The 23,212-nt window shown below is 39.4% G+C and overlaps 1 protein-coding gene across 3 annotated transcripts in view; it reads left to right on the forward strand.

Annotated features, from left to right (window-relative positions):
- The window catches only part of doc2b (double C2-like domains, beta), a 181,260-nt gene that overhangs the window by 105,880 nt on the left and 52,168 nt on the right, over positions 1 to 23,212 (forward strand). For all 3 annotated transcript variants that reach the window (XM_030747323.1, XM_030747325.1, XM_030747324.1), the window contains one exon: positions 11,164 to 11,238. In XM_030747323.1, the coding sequence (XP_030603183.1) occupies positions 11,164 to 11,238 (75 nt within the window). The remainder of the gene's footprint in view (positions 1 to 11,163; positions 11,239 to 23,212) is intronic.

The following is a 23,212-nucleotide window of genomic DNA, read 5'->3' on the forward strand; positions in this document are numbered from 1 at the left end:
TTTACTAGATTACTAGCAGTTAAAAAAAAAATTATACTGCACTCAGTTTACATATCAGGTTCAACTCACCTTACATCAGACTGCATGGCAAAAATGGATGTGGTGAGCTCGAGAGATACAGGAGAGGGTGTCATCGAGTACTTTATTTCCAACTTCCAGCATAAAAAATGACTTTCAGCAGGTAGCTCTGCATCTTAATTTGGTAGATGCCCTTCCTGAAACCACAACTCAGAAGGGATCTGTTTCTCCTCCCAGGATCAAACCAGAGATCTTTCGCTTGTTCGACGTCCCTCCTGAAGAGAAAAACAAATGTAGGCTCAGCAATAGCACCAGATCAATGGTGACCTGATTCACACACAGCAATCGATGATTTAAGTCCCTTCTGCTATTGAATGTAAGTGGGCAGAACTCATTTTTACTGTAAAATGGTATAAAGTCAGAGGATTTGCCTGGTCACTAATGATCTTTATAGTTCTGCCAACCCTTCCAGCTTCCCGCTGACAGGAACAACAAGCTAACTTAACAATTGTAAATTATGCTTTAAAAGGAAAATCTTAAATATACATTCAAGCCCACATTTTTGCCCATGAGAAGCTAATTTAGTCTAACTCTAAAATGACAAATCTGCTGCTCTGCTTTGTTTTTCCACAAAATCGATGACACAATGACGAAGATATGATGTTTCCTATCGTGACCTTGTGACGTGCCTCTGCCATTCTCCTCTGTAAGCCACTCAATTATCAGCGTTGACCTCAGTTGGTGCTTAGCTGACCTCAAGTGGCCCTTGAAGCATTAACCCCCTTCTTTAACATGACTTTGGTTCAGCTACCTGTGGATTTGATCGATGCTTCTCTCCCATCCATTCTGCTATCTGCTGCTCCTGGTGATTGATGCTTCCTCCACCTGCGTGTTAGCAGGCCAGTCAGATATGGTAATGAAGACATATGCCCTGGTGATGAAGAGGCTGATAGCACGGTGGAGAAACAGGCAGCCATGTGGGACATACAGCTTGGGAAATACACACTGAGAGCTTTTGCTCTAAATAAACGTGTGTACCGCATGTTCTTAGGCACCATACAGCAAAAAGAAACCGAACTGTTGGATTGGAACATCAGAGACAAGCAGGCAATGTGAATATGATAGAATGAAAACAAACAAGTTATCAAAATCAGTTTTAGTGACTTTAGTTCAAATGTCAGTGCAGAAAACATTGAGTCAACTTGCAAAGACGGTAGGCAAAATTTTGGCTTATTTGTGGGTTGTTTGCAACTTGTCAGATCATCCAACTGCTTGTTATTGACTTCTTTGACTTATTTTTATCCTCCCACACATCAGCAATAACCTTTTAAACCAATGAATGAATGAATGAATGAAGTTTATTGCCATGTGGGTGAACAAGTTCACACATTGGAAATTGCAGTTACAGAACACCATCCAAGAATACACAAAACACAACACACATGGGGGGATATGAGCAAGACTACAAAAATAAAACCCAAGTTGTAAATTTTTTTTGTTTTTCTTATTCTTGACTTTCTTTGTGTTCTGCAAGTTTTGCTCTGAATTGTGGGTTCACTGTGATGTAATAAGTATATGCCTTGGAAGCTGAAGAAAATGAAATGGATATTCTACCTCTAGCTAGTGTATACAGATTTGGAACAATAACTATTTCTATTCCGAGCTATCACCCATAAGGTTTTGAAGCCTTGACCCCAGCATTGTGGCCATGTCCATCTGTACTGATGGATTGTATAGACAAAGATACAGGTTAACTGGTGCCAAGTAACAGAAATAAATACAAGAATTTCACTAATGAAAACTGGAGCACAGACTTTTCTGGTGGTTGTTTTATCACATCTGTGGGGACTGATTTGCTTTTGTATGCACAGTTAGGTCATGTGGCTATGTGAGGAATATGCATCATTTTTCAGTCCTGTATGTTGCTGCTTGAATGTAATATTAATGTAACTCAAACTTGTTGGTATAAATTTGTAGTAGATGCATCTAAAGTTAATGCAGCCAGGTTTTTTATTCAAATGTAATTTCAGAGTCCGCACTCTTTTTTTTCCTCTTCATTCAGACTTTTTCAATTCATCCCCGGCACCACAAATGCCAAGCCTCACTTCCTCTGAACACAGATGCTAAAAATTTCCCCCCAAAAAGGAACTCAACTTCATTAAAAACTATTTAAGGCTGTTGTTCAGGAGCACTATTATGAATGAGTATGTGAGATGGGAGGTGTGTGGATACACTCCCATCTGCCTTTTTGCAGTGGTCATTTTTCTCCAACCCCTCAGTAATTATGATCAACCGAGTATTCACAGCGTGCTCGCGCAATCAGCAGCACGATGCAGCTGCCTGTTTATCCCAGTCCAACCCCACAAAACTTGCCTCAGCTCACTGACGGTTCAGGTGTTGAAGGCAACAATAGAAGCAGATGAAGGCGGCACATTAACCTCTCCAATCATCTCTCATGGTGCTGTCTTAATAACTTGTTTTTGCAGGAAACACAGTTTAGAAGTACAGCTAAATATCAGCAAGAGATGTAACATTCCAACACCCAGTGGTGCATATAATGAGAGAAAATCAGTGAACAATCAGTGAACTAGAAGTTACAGGGGAAGTTAAGCTTTAATCCAGTGTATGTTTCTGCTTTTTGCACATACGTTAAACAAAAAATATCTGATCAAGCCGTTTGTATAGAGCTGCCAATTTTACATGCATAGTTCACTCAGGCCAGTCTTTGACTGAAGGAGGAGGAAAATAAGAAAAAAGATTGAGGAGAAAGGGTCACGGCTCTTGAAGAGATTGAGCCTGCAAAGTGTGAATGTTGTACGTATCATGTTGTCTTTTTCTGTAGGCAGCATCGTTTCCGTACACCACAGCTTCGCCCTGCCTTTGCTGCTGAGCATTTTCTCTGCTCTAAATGCATCTTTGACTAAAGTTTATATCACAATAAGGACTGAAAATACTTCTATATGTATGTTAGATATGTTAAAAAAATATGTGTACATGTTTCTTGTCTCAGTACTGTGATTTGTACCATGCCGCATGAGAATGGTAACATTTTAAAACTTTAAAAATAAATTACGAATTCCAGCTCGGCTCAACCCTCCGGCAACTCACGACTTGACTATCAAACCAAATTTCAATAGACACGGGTTATATTTATTTTATATTTGAGTGGGAAGTCATCGTTTTACCACTGCTCTCTCAAGTAGAAAACAAATAAGAGCCTTTGGCAGTATTTGAATGCCCATTTGAAAAAGCATGAGTTAACAGAAAAAAAATTGCTATCCAGGAAGATAAACAAAAGGATAAACAAAAGGTTCCCTATCAGGCTGTATTCAGACCCCACCTCCATCTAATTTCCCTCTTCTTTAATTTAATTGCCTTCCTAAAAGTATTCTGGTATATATCAAGTGATCTGAACAGTTCTGATCTTAACAGTTCAAATTTACAGTGTAGCTGTAGTCATACAGCAGAGTGATGTAACTGCACCAAACATGTGACTTCAGTGTGGCCCGATCTCTCACTTCAAACCAAACCTATGATCCTGCTGGTACAAAATGGGGAAAAAAGTGATGGTCGTTACGGATTGTTGTTGTGGTCATTAGTTTGTGTTTTGTGCTTTCCATGTCACTTCCATTTTACCCCTCTATGTGTATCAAAATTTTCCCTTCTATTGTTCAGTCACTCTCACAATCAGGTGATGAATTTGTAAACTTGTAGGTTTTTCCGGGAGTTTTGGTTTCTTTTCACACAGAAAATAAACTAAATGAAATTCAAGTGAACCAAAATGTGTCACAACAAACCAGGTATGAATGTGGCTAGGCCACTCCATGACCTTAATGTGCTTCTTTAGCCACTCCTTTGTTGCCTTGACGGTATGTTTTTGTTTATTGCCATCCATGAGCCATCTTCAGTGTTCTGACTCAGGGAAGGAGGTTCTCATCCAAGATTATATGGCACATGGCCCCAACCATTGGCCCCACAATGTCCTCAAGTCGTCCTATGCTCTTAGCAGAAAAACTGCTCCAAAGCAAAATGTTTCCACCTCTGTGCTCGACTGTAGGGATGGTGTTCTTTGGGGCGTACTCAGCATTTCTCTTCCTCTAAACACGGTAGATCAAGTTGCTGCCAAGAGCTCGATTTTGGTTTCATCTGACCACAGCACTTTCTCTCAAGCTGTCTCTGAATCCCTTAGATGTTCACTGGCAAACTTAAGAGAGGCCCGTACAGGTGACTTCTTGAGCAGGGCGACCTTGCGGGTGCCACAAGATTTCAATCCATTGCGGCATGTAGTGTGTTACCAATTGTGTTCTTTGTGACTGTGGTCCCAACTGCCTTCAGATCATTAACAAGCTCCTCCTGTGTGGTTTCGGGCTGATCCTCCACCTTTTTCATGATCACATCCCCCCCACGAGACAAGATCTTGCATGGAGCTCCAAACTGGGGGTGATTGATAGTCATTTTATATTTCTTCCATTTCTGAAAAATCTCAGCAACAGTCTTCACCTTGTCACTAAGCTGCTTGCTGATGGTCTTGTTGCCCATTCTGGCCTTGTGCAGGTCTACAATCTTGTCTCTGACATCCTTTGACAGCTCGCGCAGCTCCCAGTGTTCTCCTTGAATCCTTGATAAAGAATCCTTGAATCCTCATGGTGGTGGAAAGGTTGGCATGTAAGAAATTGATTCTGTGGACACGTGTGCTTTATACACGTAACGAGTTGAGATCAGAAGTATCTGTAATTAATTGATTTGCTGATTACAATCCGAATTCTGGCCGGGTTGTAGGGGATCGAATGCTTATCAATTTATAACTTTTATGCAATTTGTTTTTCTGAATTGTTGTTTGGTATTCTGTGTCTTTACATTAAAATGAAACTACCATAAAAATTAGAGACTGTTCACTTCTTTGTAAGTGAGCAAACTTACAAAGCAGGGGATCAAAAAATGATTTCCCCCACTGTAACTTGAACTTGCAGCATACACCTGTTAGTTGGGCCAGATTGAATTTGTCTCATATTCTCACCACCACTGTGGAGTTTGTTTGGAAGCAGACTGAGACCACCTCCAACAAAGGGTCTCAGCGTGTTTGGTCTGGTCACATCTGTGCAAATGAACCACACCAAGGAGGAAACCAAACCAGAGTTGGATTAAACGGACTGAACGACACACGTGTGAAAACATCCTGAGTCTTGATTTCTCTTTTGTTTCATTTCCTGCTTTCTTTTGAAGATTAGTTCCGCATGTACCTCCCTTGTCCGTTTCCCAACCTCATTATTGTCTTGACTGATGTTCACCTGACACACTGTTCACCTGTGCCTTTTTATCCCTCACCCTGGTGAGTGCATTCACTCTGCATTTTCTTCCTCACTCTTTGCCCCTTTTGTCATTTCTCAAACTGCTCATACTTGAGTTCTCTCGTCTCTCTCTTGAGAGGACTGAGGCAACAGACATTTAAAAAAATAAGACATCCTTGCTGTGGAGCCTATTTTAAAGTGAAGTCAATTAAATATAGTATAAATTAAATATAATATAGATGTGCTAAAGTGTTGTTATGATGAGAAAACCAAATGACGCCAAGGAAAACAGTTGTGGGAGACTGCAAACCACAATTGTTTTAACTTGCAATCTCTTGCAAATGGTTGCTTTGAAGATGTGATCAGTCTCCTATCATTCAGCTATGGGTCAAGTTGGCAATTACATGCAATATGTTTATGATAATATAGCAATTAACTGTGATAAACTGTTAAAAATCACCAATCTGTCTCCATCTACATATACAGAAATTCCACAAATACTGACATAGTTGCTACCGGGCTACCAGTTTGTCACAGCAACCACTCGCAATTGGTCTCAAAAAGCAAACTAATCAACGCAGTCACTGGGCAACCACTAATTTGTCCTAGTCTCTTGTCCTATTAAATTTTTTTTTAAGAATGATGGTTACAATGGTAAAAAAACAAAAAAAACAAAAGTAAAGAAAATCCTCAAAGGGCAGAGATGTCTAATCTGATCTACGCATAAATAAAATAAATGTTGAATTGGTATGTAGACATATCTATGGCTGTGAAATGAAATTTAAAAAATTATATATATATATATATATAAAAAAACAGAGAAAGCAGCACTCATCTACTTCATCTTTCCCCTTGAACTGATTTCATTATTTGCTTTTATAAGGTAATCTATTCTGTCTGGACTTTCAGTGTCCGTTCTTCGGATGTCAGAGAACTAAATGTGCCTGGAACATCAAAATATGGACATGTTTATGAGAGTCAGCTAAAGAAATTAGTGTCACTATGCTTCTATTCCGTGACAGGCAGGATCTAAAGCAGCAGTGTTGCCTTATTAGAGACACAGTTGAGTGTGTCATTTTGCTGCCAGTAATTCCTGCTGAGTGCTGGGCTTGGTGCCGAGTGCCTCTATTAAGCCTGATAATTGTGGGAGAACAGACATCGTATTTGTTTTATTTTTCCATTTTTGGTCCATTAAGGGAAAAAAAACACTCAGACGGGAAACAATTAAAATAATGGTGCTAGGCTTGTAATAAAGTATTCTCTCCTTTGCATGATGGCTGTTCTCTGTGATAGGGGATCTTTATTGTTACTCAGATGAGAAATAAAAACTTTGTATTGCGTGATCCTTAAGCTATGGGGTTTTTAAGCCTTATTATTCTTTATTACTCAGGACGGTTCATTATTCAGGGTGTCTTATTTTGCTTTGAGTGTTTATGTGGGATGCAGAAGCAAGTGAGTAGTTATAGTTAAAGGGCAAATACAAACTAGAGAATATTATTTATTATCTGTTTCATTTAATATGTTCTATGATCATGCATTCTATTTGCTTTCTTTTGATATTATTGTTGTTTGCTGACATTTATACCCTCATATTAATTATTTTACATAATTTATGCACCAAGAGCAACAACCAATAAAAACGGGAGTAACCGACCTCAGATTTATGGCATAAATCCCCCAGGCACTGTGAGATAAGACGTCTGAGAAAACCTTAACAAAAAACCAAGCAGCAACTTCCAGGTCTTAAGCCGACATGGAACTGCCAGAAACCACAGTTCCTCCACTGGCCACAAAAGTGAGTCAGTCCCAAAGACCCCAGTGTTAAAATGCACAAATTATGCCGTGCAATTAGCACATTTAGCTCTTTGTACAGATTCCCTATCACAGGTTGCAGCCCTCTTCATAAAAGCTGTACAAGGAGTGATTTTTTTTTTTTTTATTTAATTACTTCACCCATTATTATTTTGTTATAACTTAAAGTTAGCATTGGGACTGCTTTGATTGTGCCCTGATCTGTCATCAGGAGCTGTATCTGCTCACGATCTCCTTCACCTCCAATTGTTTGACTGTGTTTATGCCCTTCAGAGCATCTTTGAGGGAATTAACTGTCCATTAACATTACCGTGACCCTTCCAAGGGAGTTGTGCTGCAGTTATAGCGAGTGAAAAATTTTGTATTTCTTTTTTGGTTCATTACCTAGCAGTATTTATTGCCTCGGCGTTGTAGCCTGTTCTCCTCACACATGAAAGATCCCTGGTTTGAGATTGGGAGGAGACTCAGGGGGGTCACAAGCTAGTGTACTCCCAGTGCTGGTCCCAAGCCAGTGTATAATCTGAGCCTGTCAAATGCACCGCTGTGTGACGGGCAGGAGAGGACCCAAATGCAGCACTCAGGAAACAGGACTTGACACTCAGCTTTATTTTCAGGAAAATGTCTGACTTAATACTCGGGAGGTCAGGAACCAACAAAACTTGCTTCCTAATGTTAGGTGATAACACCAAGCGCTCAGCTCCAAAAACATAACACAGCATCTACCAAAATGCTGATGTTGAAGCTTCAAAAAGTTGATCCAGAAACCAGCAGGTGACATCACGGTAGCTGTGTCCATCTTACATTATGTTTATGGTCACAATGAATGATTTAACTACTGCCAGGTCCTCCTTATTACCCAATAACTGAGTAAATCAGTTATTGGGTAATAAAATCAATGTAACTGAGTTTGCTTCTTATGTTGCCACACTAAGAATCCAGTTTGTCTGAGCTCATGAGTTCAAACAACTATAATTTGTTTGAGAACAAGTTATAGAGCAAAGAACAAGCTGTATTATACAGAATATTACATTCTTACAATAATAATAATTACTGGTGGTGAACAATCACGCAGGTGAGATCCACTGGTAGAAACCTCCGATTAACTTTTATCAGGAACTTGTAAGTCATTAGTTATTGATGAAAGCCATCAACAGAATTGCTGACTTCAAGCTTATAAGCCTTCCTGTGAGCTATTCATTAAATGTAGAGAGAACGCCTCAAATTTTAAGAGTGAAATGAATATAAAACAGCTCAGAAAGCTCAAAGGACACACTGCCAGGTGCCAGTAAGGTGTGTACAGTGTTCACTGGTAGTGTGTGCTGGGTTTTTTTTTATTTTCAGTGACTGTGTCTCCCTTAAATATTAGCTTAGACTTCATATTTTTGGAGGATTTTCATAACGTCTATAAATGATAAATACCCTTGCAAACACAAACTGTAATCACACAATTTGTGAGTACACAAAATACTTCTTGTAATCAAATTAAAAAGGCTAATTGATTTGTATTGTTAAATAACGCTGAGGATCATGAGCTGCAGAATCCCTGTTGTTTGTTCTGCAGGACAGCAAACTGAAACAGTCTGAATATTTGAATCCTGATAACACTGAAATTATTCTGAAAAGGTGAAACTACTGATTCCCTTCAAATGAACAAAAAACTGTCTGTATAGATACAGAGCAGGGTCATTTTCTTCTGTACAATATTATTAATGTAGATACATTTATGAGGAGCTTTGACTGATAGATCTGATAGATACCAGCTTAGATGTTTAACTGTTAACCTTGTTGCTGTGGGAGGAAGGTACAGTCTAATGAGAGCAGGTTTATAACGATTAGTACAGTGACAGAAAGGCAAAATGTGATGGTTTGCTCCTTTAATCTGTTGAATATGGAGTAAAACTAAGCTTAACGAATGGGATTATTGGAGGGAAAACAAGCTACAAGTTTGCTGGCCTCATTTTGCTGATATTTATTTTATCAAAATTCAACTTGGATCCTTTGTTTTAATTATGGATCAAAATCGTAAGGTTGAGATGATTTTTCTTTTTAGCTTAAAGCAAAAGAACACATCTTTTAAAAGTTCAATTTTTAAGGGATTTCTATCCCTTCTGCACATAAAGGTTGGTTTAGTCATGAGGACAGCCACTCAGGCTCTGTCTTTGGGGGTACTTTCTCAGGTCTTACACAAACCAAACCAACAAACTTTTACCATGTTGTGGACTGTGTCATGCAGGATTTATGTATTTCCTTGAGTTTGTGTTTCATTATGTGATGCTGTTAAGTTGTTTGTCAAAATTCCCCATTGAGGGACAGATCAGCCCACTGATCTGGCTGCAAAGTTTGTGGAAAGTTAGCATTACAAACTGCAAACTACAAGAATTTACCGGACAAGAAGTACCTGCAAAATATGAGAAATGGGGAATCCAGCATTATTTGAGCTTGACCCCCACCAGAGTCTGTTTATTTTAAGCCCATCCAGCTGTGAATTGTCCATCCTCAGTTCACAAGAACTGCTACTCCTCCTTGAGGTCAGATTTTAGTACAAAAAAATCATTATGTTGAATAACGTGTGAATTGTGATGGATAGCAATACTTACAAGCGACTTTGCTGTTAATTGTTTTTATTTATTGTAAATTCTTTAAAAAGATGATATACTGTACATACAAATAGTTTCCACAACAGTCCAATGCAGTGACTGGGCTGGATGAGTTTCAGAGGGTGTATGCTCACACTGAGGCCTGTTGATATGATTGATGCTGATGTAAAAACCGATGCTCTGCTGTGTCTATAAACTAAATCTGCAACCTCGGCTTCAACTTTTATCTCAGGAGGAGTCAGCAGTCTAAATAATTCCATCACCAGAGGAGGTCAAAGATAACTTGCTTGAGGTTTTAATTTCTTCTGTGTGTTCACACCGCATTTGATTCACGAAACCCTTTAGGTCCTTTTCACTTCATGTAGCAGGTAGCCACATAGTGCGGTGTTGTGTTGCTTGAGTGGCCTTTACGTCCTCTGGTCTCTCCGAGCCTCATTGATTTGCTCTTCAAAGAAATAAAACACTTCTTTTTTTAGCCAGTTCCCCTTCAGCAACATGCAGGAACCTTCCAGCTCAGGTGGCACTGTACCGAATGTATCACACACTACAGATTTTATGTAATGATTCACAGGTGTAGGAAGTAGCATGTGGAAGATTTTTACAGGTTTCAGTTACATTTGTTAATGGTCTTCATGATCTAATGAATCATTTTCATCCTCATAAAACCTTTTCTATTTTTCTGATTTTGCATTAGGTACTAGCTTAGCAACATTTTTAAAGATCTGCAAAAAAAAAAAAAAATCACATTATTGGATATTATTTTTCTTCCAGAGAAAAAAATCATAAACCTTTTATTCACCTCCATATGAAGCAACTTTCAAACGTTCACAGGTGGCCCCTTAGTTGGCTCTTTCCCCCATGTTTCAGTTGCAGTGTAATAATGTTCCAACTTTCTTGACAGCAACAGCAATTTTGAGCACAACAAAATGAAAACAATGGATGGAACCGAGCTGGTTGCTGGATTGTTGTTTGTTGTATGGCCCAAATTTGATGCTATTGCACCACCTTTCCACCAAAAGAAGCCCAAAGTTTTATTCCCCAGACTGTTTAAGACCATTTAAAATGTTCCTTCAGACAAATGGTTGTATGAGGGTTCAGTGCAGTCTGTTTACACTTCATTTCTCTTTGTGACACACTGTTCTACTCCAGTCCAGCATGTGACAGTAATATAGAAGAATATATGAAAATGAATATATTACCCTTGTTTCCTCCTAAAAATAATTCCACTTTAACATATATGAACTGTGCAATGCACTGAGTTCCTTCAAAGGTCCCTAATTCTTAGGGAAAGTTCACTGGTGGAAATGTGGCTAAAGGTTCAGGCTGCCTAAAACAGCCTGTGAGGTCCTGCTGTGGAAAGAGGTTTGTAGGTTGTAGCATTAAAAGTATGAAAGTGCTAAAGGACATTTTCTTTTTTTTATTATCATGATTCTCTGTTTCTTTCACAGGGGCTCAAGCCTATGGACCACAATGGACTCTCAGATCCCTATGTCAAGTTGCACCTACTGCCAGGTGCCAGTAAGGTGTGTACAGTGTTCATTGATAATATACCCCTGTGTGTTGTATTTTTTTTTATTTTCAGTGACTGTGTCTCCTTTAAAATGGCAGTCTTGCACTGCTCTCACCACACAGCGTGGTCAGTATTAAGCTGGCTTGTTCCTCACTGGATTTCCCTGACATCACCCATTGACTTAGGCTTTTTTTTTTTTTTGGAGCTGGAAGTTATCATATTTGGACTGTTGGCTGAAGCTACCAGTTAAGGCTTGCAAGCTCAATCAGTAAGCTGCATTCATAAACTGCACCACTGCAATACACGGATGAAGATAGCTGCTAATTAGCAGACTAAAAGAAATTACAAAAATTTCACCAACCAAAACTGAAGCACAAACTTATTTATGGTCAGATAATTCTGTTAAAAAGCTCCAGACAGCACAAATACAGTGGAGAGCTCCATGTAGATGACTGCTGACTACACCTACTTGTTGCATCACTACACCTGTCAATCAACGCTGACATGTCTCTAAAATTAAGCCTTACCATCATCCAAATTAATGTTATTAAAAAGCAGTTATTATAAAGAGAACAACTAGCCATATAGACTGCTTTTCAATGTTGTTTATGGGTAATGATTCCATGGGGAGTGATTCATGCGTGGAGCCAGTCTAAAGTGGCCTTTGGAGGAGTTTTGTTTGGTCACATGTAGGCTAGTTATTCCTGTCTGCCTCTAGTCTATGTGCTAAGCTAGGACAAACAACACAACATGTCCTGATGCATGAAAAATATAACAATCTTCTCGTATCATCTCGGAATAAATGTGAAGATGTGTCAAAATTATGTCGCTGCATCGTGTGCAAAGACAGAAACCATTCTCTCCCGGGTCTATTTTTGTATTTTATTGGAACTAGCAATGGCAGCAGGTTATGGAAAAACAAAACTTTATCAGGGTTGCTTTTATATAAATGCTCTCTAAATATTCTAAAGGGCACGAGAGGGAGAAGAAAGCTCACAGAAAATAAACAAACCATTTTTTTTTTCTAAATAAAAAAGTTCGGGCATCTCCGATTGTTATACAGATTGCCTTTACTGAGTGATGTTTGTTTTTATAAAACTGCTTTACCATTGCAATAACACATTCAGGATATAACATAATAATGCATATTAAAAGACAGAAATGTATTCTCTATAAAGATATCACAGGTAATCCATGTAGGACTCAAAAGGCATGCAATGCAAATGCAAACATCATCACACTGGTACAGCATGCATGCATGCTTCTGAAAATGCTAATTCCTTTAGGTCATAATTCAACATTTTGCAAGTACAAAAAGGAAGAGAAAACACGGACAAGCAGAGGAAGTTATGATGAGAAAGAATAAAAAGAGATTAACAATGACCACTCTGCATTTCATGTTAAAGACATTATAGAAACGGAGTTTTAAATGCTGCTTCCTGGATTTTCTTTTTCACACTATAAGCCGATCAAGTTTTTATATGAGCTTTGATGGGTCAGCAGTGCTCCTTACTACACATACAATCTGTCCTGAGGCATTGTGTTTTTCTCAGACCCACAAGAAAAGGAGATGAGGTCTAACCACTTATTTCATGATTCAGCGAGCACCGCAGCGTGGATATGTCAGCACAGGGCTTCATCAGTGTAAACATTAACTGACTAACCTAATGTGCTCATGTACCAATGATGTGCTCTACATTTAAAGCTCTCGCTGGTCTGCTCGGAGTTGCGATCGGATGCGCTCGTGCTGACGTAAGACTTCAGTTTAAAACTGCTGAAGAAAAGCCATTAGAGCGCTCACAGTTTGCAGCCAAAACGATCTCAAAATGCAAATGTATAAATCGAGGACTAAAATGTTTCGACACATGGAATGACTCACCGGTTGTTTTGTAAGAGTTGGTGACTTCTTTAACTGGCTCGCATTTCACAGTCGTCCTTGAGGTGTGATGTAACCCTTTCATTGAAGCCATCAAATCTAATATAGATGCTGTGAATAAATACATTATACAAAAGCAGCTTATTGGAAACCAAAGCTGTGATTATCCATCTGTCTGACTCACATCTTCCTTTCTTACGATACCTTTTCAAACTCATCTCTGTTGAAATGACCTTTGTAATTGGCTCTGCTCTTGCTGTGTAACTTCAGCTTTGATTTCACTCTGCTGTCACATTCATAGTTACATCTGTGTGAAAGAAAGAAAAACGTGGACTTGGAGAAGGTTTATGGCCCAGACCTTTGGTGGATTCTAGGGAGGGCACGGCAGGAGTTCAGGTACTGGGGCCATTGCCATCAGATCTGTGTTTCAATCCTTGACACAAAGTCAAACACTATTTCGATGGGTGTTTTTCACTGTTGCTCCTTGTCCCCAGTTCTGTTTGTGAAATTCAGGAACTCAAAATGATTTCCATTTTGGAGTGCAACCCTGCTTTTATAGTTGACAGAGCTCTGTTGGTTTCATCAGAACACAAACTTCAGCAAGCACTGGTGCAGTTTACAGCTGAGTTTGGTGAAGCTAGCATGAGAGTCAGCACTTCCAAGTCTGGGGCTGTGGTCCTCTGCAGCAAAACAGTGGATGGCTTCCTCTAGGTTGTAGGAGAGTTGTTGGATGGCAGATGTAGAAGCCAAAGTGAATTTCCTTTGTAGAGTGACTCCTGCCAGCTTTTGAGGCATCACAGGGTCCGCTTGGGTGCAAGTGACACAAATTTCATGTATTTTTTTGTGACCACATAAAATGTCCATAGGAAATTACATTAGAGTGGAGCAATGATGCATGCACCCTTAAGGTGAAGTTCAAGCAGACTTCAATGAGCTATAACAGGAATAATTACTCATCCTTGCTGTCTGCAGCTGCAAGAGAGTATAATCGCCACTTTAGAGATACAGTGAGGGGCCCGGAGTCGTCAGAAGGAGTCGGCTGAAGTGGTTTATGCTTCATCTGGATGCCTCCTGGGCACTTCCTCTTGGAGGTTTTCTGGGCTTGCTCCACTGTCAGGGGGAGACCCCAGGGTAGGCTCAGGAGTTTCTGGAGAAATTATATATCTCCTCTGGCCTGGGGAGTGCATTGGAATCTGCCAGGAAGAACTGGGATGGATGGATGGATGGATGGATGGATGGATGGATGGATGGAGCTATGTGAAAACAGTCATGAAAAACCATGTAACTGTCACTCTTAAATTTTTACCTGGTGTTGATATGCTAAGAAAATTATGTATTTTCTGATTATATAAACTATCATGAAAACATAGAACTAAAACACAACTAATTGTATTAAGTTGGCCCCTGTAACAATGTTAAACTGTCCAGGCTTTTAAAATCCTCTTATAGTCAAAAATTAATTAAAAAAAATGTAAATATGAAAAAGCCTCTTAGGACTTAAACTCATAAGATTCAGCAGCATCAGGGAAAAGGACATGTTAACTGTTTTATCCTGTTGTTGGTGGACATTTGTCACTTGTTACTTTTGAACTTGGCCGCTGAGCGTATCAGGCTCAGTTTTCATCACTGTAAGATTTGTCTTGTCAGCCTCACCATTATTTGAGCTTGGCTGCGCTTTGAGTTGAATTCTAAAGTTGATTTATAGTTCATGCTTTGTGCTACACAGCACAGTTTATAGAAGACTGCAGGAGCTACTTTATTTCACATCATATTGCCTGCTGCAGTTTGCAGACTGTCAAAGAAATTTGTACCCTAATAAGAGCTAATTTCAGTCACTGAAACTCTTATTCAGAGGTGGACTTTTTTATTTTTCCCAGAGGGCCATACTGACATAGATAACATAAATGATGTTACATATGTTATAGGCGAGAATGCGAGAACGTTTTGTTTCCAAATGTTGACTTGTACTCTGAAGTTACAATAAAAGGATTACTTATAACAACAAAGCAACAGTCCACTTAAATTCTCCATCAACTTTTATATTTGCCTACACCTTACAAATCATCTGAGAGGCATCGCTGTATGAAACACATTTAATTATGCTTCAAATATTCATATTTAAGCCAGACTCTCGTACATTAATGTAATATTTGTCTGCATTAGTGGATTAAGAAAATGTTGAAACTCACAGTAATAATTATGAATAAGCACCACAGACAGTGTAAAAGATTGTCATGGCTTCCAGAAAGGAGAAATTCAGACAGGAGAGTAATCCGGGGTATGCTCATTGGCTAATCACTTGTGACTGACAAGTGATTAGCCAATGAGTATGCAGTGTCATAGTCAGATCCACCCCTTGCTTGAAATTTTCTGTTTCAAAACATGAAAATAGTCACTGCAAAAACACTCACTAATCTATAGGCTTCATAACAGCACTTTACGAACCAATGGGCGACATCAAAACAACTGGGACTGTTGTGGAGGGCTGCACCTGTCCACAGGGCCCTCCACAACAGTCCCAGTTTTTCATGTGGCCCCTGTTTTACACCGTCTATGATAAGCACAATGTCATTTTTGTGATTATTTAGCTCAGATTACATTCATTTCTGTTATTAATCATGTCATGTTTGAGTCAAAATTTAATAACACTGACTTGCATCGCTGAAGAAAAGATTGGGCTGATATTTGCTACTCACGAGCAAACGTGTCTTACACACGAGCACATGAACAATAAATGATACGAGACGGTGAACGCCACTGTGGTCATCAGTCACATTCATCAGCACAATAGAGCAATAGTGGAGGAGCACGGAAATGCTTTCAGCACGCTAAAATGTGAATATGTATGCTGAAAGTATCTGAATGTACACTCAAGGCTAGTGTACATAGAGAAAGCAAGAACAACTATTTTTTTTTTTTGCTTGTGAAAGTTAGTTATTGTAGAAAAGAGTAAAGGGTTATTTTGTCTTGTTTGTCAGAGCTCTGGAGTCATGCCAGCAGGGTGTGAACCACAGGGGCATTAGCTCAAATTAAACTGGAATTGTGACATTTTGGAGGAGTATCTAAATTACTGACAATACGCTGTTTTTGCTATGCACTACATTTCTGCATCTTCTTTCTGTATTCATAATGAATACAAGTAGTCTGTTATTAGTGTATGATTCATGGATGAGGGTGATTCATCACTAATTTACTAATTCTATTTTTGCCAATCTTGGTTTTCCTTCTCACCTTTTGTGAAACAGAAAATAAAATAGTTAACTAATGTATGACCCACAAAATCCATACAAAGGTGTGCTGTATTTCACACAGGAGGGCACATTAGTAAAATGGTCTCTCTATATGAGCGACAATGGTAGTACCATTATTTCAGAAGCAATCAGCCCCTCTCTCTTCACGCTCCACAGAGGCAGCAGCAGCTACTTTGTGTTTCTTATTGTTATTGTTCATATTCTTATTAATAGAGCAATAATTCAAAGCTAAATCAAGTGTATCACAAATCCCGTATCGGTTTTGTCTGGCCACAAAAAATGGGACAATGGTGAGGACCCTCAAAGCCACAGTGTACAGAGTATTTTGTACACCCCATGCCAACATGCACAGATGGCAACTTGTCATCAGCAGCAACTGATTTAAGCTGAAATTGTCAGATCAAGGAGTACCCATTACTGGCAAACAGCTCAGACTGTACTTCAATCATGGTCTAACACAGTCAGAAATTGCATTGTGTCATTGCATTCAAATCCAGCTTGTTTAACAAGAAGACTGGCCCGACAGCAGAGTCACAGGTCTGAGACTTCTTCAGTAACTAGAAAAGTTTTCAAGGCTGTAACCACCCTTTTTTTTTTTGTGAAACCATTTGTCCTTCATCATTGTTTACACACAGACACGTGCAAACAGTTATAATTATATTATGAACTGTAATAAAAAATGAATAACTGTTTTTATTGAGGAATACAAAAAAGGCCACATTATACAAGGATATACAACATGGCCATGCCTGCTTAAGTGATATGAGTGAGTGATCTGTAAAATGGACTATTTGCCATACTAGAAATAAATAAATAATCATTTTCTGTAGTGTAAATAATGGAAGTAGAAGTACCAAATTTTCCATAATTATCCCATGATCTCAAAACAACAGAAGTTTCTTTTTCATGATAAGAATTCCCATTATAATGTTTTCAAAATGATGAGAGAAAATAGGCAGTTATCAATGAGTGTAATAGAATAATCAACTACTGATATCGAGATGATGGCTCACCATTCGGTGAGCATAAGTGTTTAGTAGCCCGTTATATTAGTTGATGATATTGCTTCAGGGCTGCCCAGCAGCAATTGATTGAAAAAAAGGATAAATAAAAAACTTTGATTTCTAAATCTATTTATTTTAGTTGATGATATTGGCTGTGATTTGCCTGTGAATATAATAAATTCTTGTTGGATGGATGCACAGAGCTCCCTGGATATAAGTACTGGCCAAGCCAAAATAAACGGATAAGAGTCCACAAAAATGACTGAAAATACACCTTTTTTTTTTTTTTTACCAAGAGCCCTAATTTAAAAACATGGCATTTTTCACTTGGGGAACAGTGTGAATGAAACTTAGAGAAGAGGCTTTCAATGTAATTATTTTTATGTCGCTGCACGCAGTAGTTTTAGATGGAAAAGTCTGGAGAGCCGATATTATAACTGCAACCCTGTTGACTTCACGCTATGATTTAACACACTGCCTTCTCACAGCTGAATAACTACACTGAGAGCTATATTATTGGGATATTCTGAATTTAAACTCTTAATAAAACACTCTAAATAAAATGAGTCTGCTGGATCTCTGCAGGCAGATGGAAATAGTCACATAAGCCGTGCACTGTGTCTGCCACCCTTCGCTGTGAGCTGTGGCACTTTGTCCACAGTGTGCTCGGACAGTGTGCAGTGTGCAGTCTGCAGTATGTACAAACATAGTGTTTTCAGTTATCTTCATAACTAACCTCAATCAACTGACACAACTTGTTTTCATGAAACTGAATTAATTCATTAATGCTTTAATTCTTGGAGTGATAATCTGAAACACGCCGAGAGTCTGAAGACGGCAGTGAAACAGTAGCGTAGTAATTGTCACACAACACATGGAGGACGCCCATCAAACAAATCAACAATCTGCCTGCTGCTGAATCAGAAAGCTCCTCCCCTTTAATCATTTCAGTTATGGAAAAATTCTGCCAACTGTGGATGTCATCTGTGATCATGTCCAGCCACAGATTTTGTCCAGAGAAAGATCTCTCAACAACTAGCGACCAGATTGCTATGTGTGTTCATCGCACTCTGGAGATGATTCAAGTGATTCAAGTGCTTGCAGCAAAATCAGCGTGTTTTTTTTGTTTGTTTTACAGAAATGCTTCTGTTTGGTTTCAACGATTGCTTGTGTGCCCTTCATTCTGCAGCAATAAACAATAGTTGTTTAGAAATGTCATGTACACATACTGAGTCGCTGTGGTTTAAAATTACTCCTACAGAAGAGAACACATGCTAACATCATCCGTCCATCCATCCATCCATCCGTACATCCATCCATTCATCCATCCATCCATCCATCCATCCATCCATCCATCCATCCATCCATCCATCCATCCATCTTCCGCTTATCCTTTTCAGAGTTGTGGGGGGGCTGGAGCCTATCCCAGCTATCATAGGGCGAGAGGCAGGGTACACCCAGGTCAGGCCTCAGAGAGACAAACAACCATTCACAATCACATTCACACCTACGTGCAATTTAAAATCACCAATTAACCTAACCCCACTATGTATAAATATATACCACCATTGTGTCAAAGACTATCAGTACTCATTAAGTGGTGTGTTTTTATTCCATGCCTAGTCACAAATGTAAAAACATTGAGGTTTTATGCTGCAGCTATTTCTTAACAAGCATACCAGTCCTGGTTCATCATAATTATAAGGAAATTGCCAAATTCAGCTCAGTGGTACAAGAATAAAGCAAATCCCCAATTATATCTGGTGACCCGCAGCTCTGACCAAGCACAAATGGGCAAATGAATGAAGTGCTGAATAACAATAAATAAATAAATAAATGAGGTAATTAGATGCATTTTTAAACTCTGCGTAGAGCCAGGCCAGCTGCTGATACTAATCTCTCCAGTGTTTCTTTGGGTAATAATTGAACTTCTTTGCATGTTGTTCTTAACATGCACTCATTAACAACAAAATTTAAAAATATATATATAAATAAATAATTATTACTGTCTGACACAAACCCTGTGCTGTGGTCTCAGGTTCTTGTCTATAAGGGGTGGCTGTGGCTCAGGAGGTAGAGCAGGTCAACTACTAATAGCAAGGTTGGTGGTTTGATTCCTGGCTGCTGCACTCTGCATGCCAAAGTGGGTAAGATACTGAACCCCAAGTTGCTCTCTGATGCAACCGTTGGAGCATGAATGTGTGTGAATGTTATTGCTTGGAAATAGAGAACAGTGCCTGTATGAATATGTAAATGCAAACGTGTCGTATGAAGCGCTTTGAGTGCTCAGCTAGAGTAGAAAAGGATCATATAAGAACTAGTCCATTTCCCATCTGAGTTCAGGAGTTTTAGTGAACGTATTCAAGTCAGGGTTTATATCTGATTTTCATTATTCTGCTGTTTGAAGTTTTGAAGATCTCGATTCCTGTTACGATTTATTAATTTTTCTAAAATCATCTCTTCTGATGTTCCTGATTTTGCTTTGATTTGTACTTGTATCTCATGGTTTGCTTGGCAATTTTGTGTTTTGTGAGCCTTTGTTTTGGTACATGTTTTTATTGTTATTTATACTTTGGCCGCCAGTAACACTGTGAGAAATCTTGGAGTCATTTTTGACCAGGATTTGTCCTTCAATGCACATATTAAACAAATATGTAGGACCGCCTTTTTGCATTTGCGCAATATTTCTTTCTTTTTTTATATATATAAAGCCTGTCATGTCTGGCAATTTTTGCAATCAGAATGATGATCTGAATGCACTGTTGTACCAAACATATTTGCTTTTACAAGAAGAGCTCTATTTTTTTGTAAAGGCAATTCTTATTAATGTTTGTATTTTTTATTTTTTATTTTATTTATTCAGGCCAGGACTGACAGGCAGGTAGGGGGGGGGAAAGAAGAGAAAGATAGACAGAGAATGGGAAAAGGATAGATAATTTTTTTTTAAAAAGGGACAGAACCAAATTATATATATATATACATATATATATACATACATATAGGCTACACATCCCGATGGCATCCACGCACAGACCCCAGAGGAGGAAGGAGGAAGACCCAGACGGAGCCGCCCATTGACTGTGGCGGCGACTGTGGCGGAGCCCAGAGAGCCAGAGGCAATGAGCAGCCCACCCCTCTGGCAGGCCGGCCCCCCCAGCACGAGCCGAGAATACGGTCCTGAGGCCCCAGGCACCCGAGAACCGCCCAACACCCGGCAGAGGCCCCCCACGCTGAGCCACCCCCAGGCCACAAGCGTTGAGGAGCGTTGAGGAGCGTTGAGGAACACACACACACACACACTCTATTTTTAAGATTAGGCTTAAAACTTTCCTTTTTGATCAAGCTTATAGTTAAGGCTTCCATCCATCCATCCATCCTCTTCCACTTATCCTGTTCAGGGTTGGCTGGAGCCTATCCCAGCTATCATAGGGCGAGAGGCAGGGTACACCCTGAACAGGTCGCCAGCCTGTCGCAGGGCCAACACAGAGCAACAAACAACCTTTCACACTCACATTCACGCTCTCATTCACACCTATGGGCAATTTAGTGTAGCCAATTAACCTAACCTAAGTAAGTGCATGTCTTTGGAATGTGGGAGGAAACCAGAGTAACTGGAGTACCTGGAGGAAACCCACGCAAGCAGGGGGAGAACATGCAAACTCCACACAGAGAGATGGAGAGGCCTGGGCCAATGTGGAATCGAACCCAGACCTTCCAGATGTTATGCTAACTGTGAGGCAGCAGTGCTAACCATTTACTCATTTAATCATTAATTGTTATTATTTTCTGGCTCTCTTCCACAGCATGTCTTTTCTCTCCCCTCAGCCCAACCGGTCGCGGCAGATGACTGCCCCTCCCTGAGCCTGGTTCTGCTGGAGGTTTCTTCCTGTTAAAAGGGAGTTTTTCCTTCCCACTGTCGCCAAGTGCTGCTCATAGAGGGTCGTTTTGACTGTTGGGTTTTCTCTGTATTATTGTAGGGTCTTTACCTTACAGTGTAAAGCTCCTTGAGGCGACTGTTTGTTGTGATTTGGCGCTATATAAATAAAATAAAATTGAATTGAATTGAATTGAATTGAATTGAATTGAATTGAAATTCTTATCCTAGTTTATTGAGCAACAGCAGGATGATAGATTTGCCAGCCCACTGGGGCATGTTTAACAGGTTTAAACCTCAATCTTCTAGTTGAAAGTAACAAAAATAGTTACATAAATCTAACTAAATAGCAATACAGATGAAAGCAGTCAGAATGGACATATATAAGAAGAAGAAGAAGAATCATAATGGTCTGATATGGGGCACAAACTCTAATCTCCTGGTTGACAAACCTGGCTTTGAGTTGCTCCTCCTTCTAAAGGAAGTTTTGTCAGTCTTTGTGCTGCTACTTCATTAAAAAAAAAAGGGAATGGGTATGTTCATATTATTTTTATTGTGCAGGTACATACTTTGGACATATTTATGCCACCTCCATGTGATGCAGTGTTAGGAGGTTGTGTTTATTTCATGTATTTCTGTGAGACTGGGCTGTTTTTATTCTGCTATATTTATTTGAACTTGAGAGGGGAAAGTTAACATGACCCAGTTGAAGCAAAATGTTATTTTATAACACACTACCCACTTGTGCGCCACTTCAGCCTTCGCTTCTTTACTTTTAGACCCACTACATTAAAGGTTCACTACCTCCTGTACCTCAAGTACTGTCACTGTAAGGATCATCCAATCTGAGGACTATTTCTGGGGAGACTGGACTGTTTTTTGACCTGCCTGCCAAATTGTTTTTACCCCTCACTGGCTGTTTCTTCAGATGCTGAAGGAGGTCAAGATGCTTACTTCTTATTATGTAAAACACTGACTTTGGATCGCTCTGCGGGCCATCTGCTGCTCCTACGGTCTCTCAACTCTGTCCCTGCTGATAAAGTGTTGTGGTGCATTCTCTATGTATTAATGCAGTTTCTAAGCTTTAAATGTACTTTCTGAAGAATAGGCAAATATCTTTACTGCTGTCATACTGTCACTTACAGTTAGAGTTTATGTAAAGGGTTTCCATTGGTTATATGTCCTGCCAAGGGCATGTTAATGCCAGCTACCCAGCTCCTTTCATCTTAGTGGCATTCATTTGTATAAACATGTCATGGATTATTTGACTGCAAAGTCAAAAAAAAGGCTCTCCACGAGGGCATGTTGCCTCATGGATTTGTCTCCTGTCTCACCAGGCAGTTTCGTGGATGTCTCTGCATTTTTCTGCCAGTAAAATAAGATGCCGTCACCATCTCCCTGCTCAAATATTCCCCGAGATCTCAAAATAATCATTAGGCTCTTTCTAAGAAGCTCATTAAGACCCACACAAAGAGGTCAGTTCTGCTTGCACTCTAATCAGAAGTGAAGCTTCATGCTCTGCTGCAAAGCCAGATCACCTCCAATGAGACTTATGGAGATTATTGTGACCATAATCAGACACAATAAAATGCTTGTAATTATTCTAAATTAAACTGTCAGGTACAGAGAGGGACTGAATACTGCAAACTGGTGATGTTTTGACAGCCCACAGTAACAAAAAGTGGTGCAGTTGACATAGGAATTAGGAATTTCCAAAGTAGTGTTATATGCTGCTAATAAAAAGGAAATACTGACAGGAGTTGCGCATTGAGTGGCTGACGAAATAATGGTAAAATTGTTTCATGGGAAGTTTTCTTCTTCAGAAATTTGATGATTGGATTGTTTTTATTATGATGATGATGATGTAGCAAAATTCAAGCAATAAAACAAAACAAAAAAAAATTAGTGATACATTTTAATGTCTTGTGGGAACAGTCTCTATCCTGATGTCTCAGATGGTTTGTTACAGAGAACCACCTGGG

This window comes from Archocentrus centrarchus, chromosome 14, assembly GCF_007364275.1.
Source record: "Archocentrus centrarchus isolate MPI-CPG fArcCen1 chromosome 14, fArcCen1, whole genome shotgun sequence".
Taxonomy (NCBI): domain Eukaryota; kingdom Metazoa; phylum Chordata; class Actinopteri; order Cichliformes; family Cichlidae; genus Archocentrus; species Archocentrus centrarchus.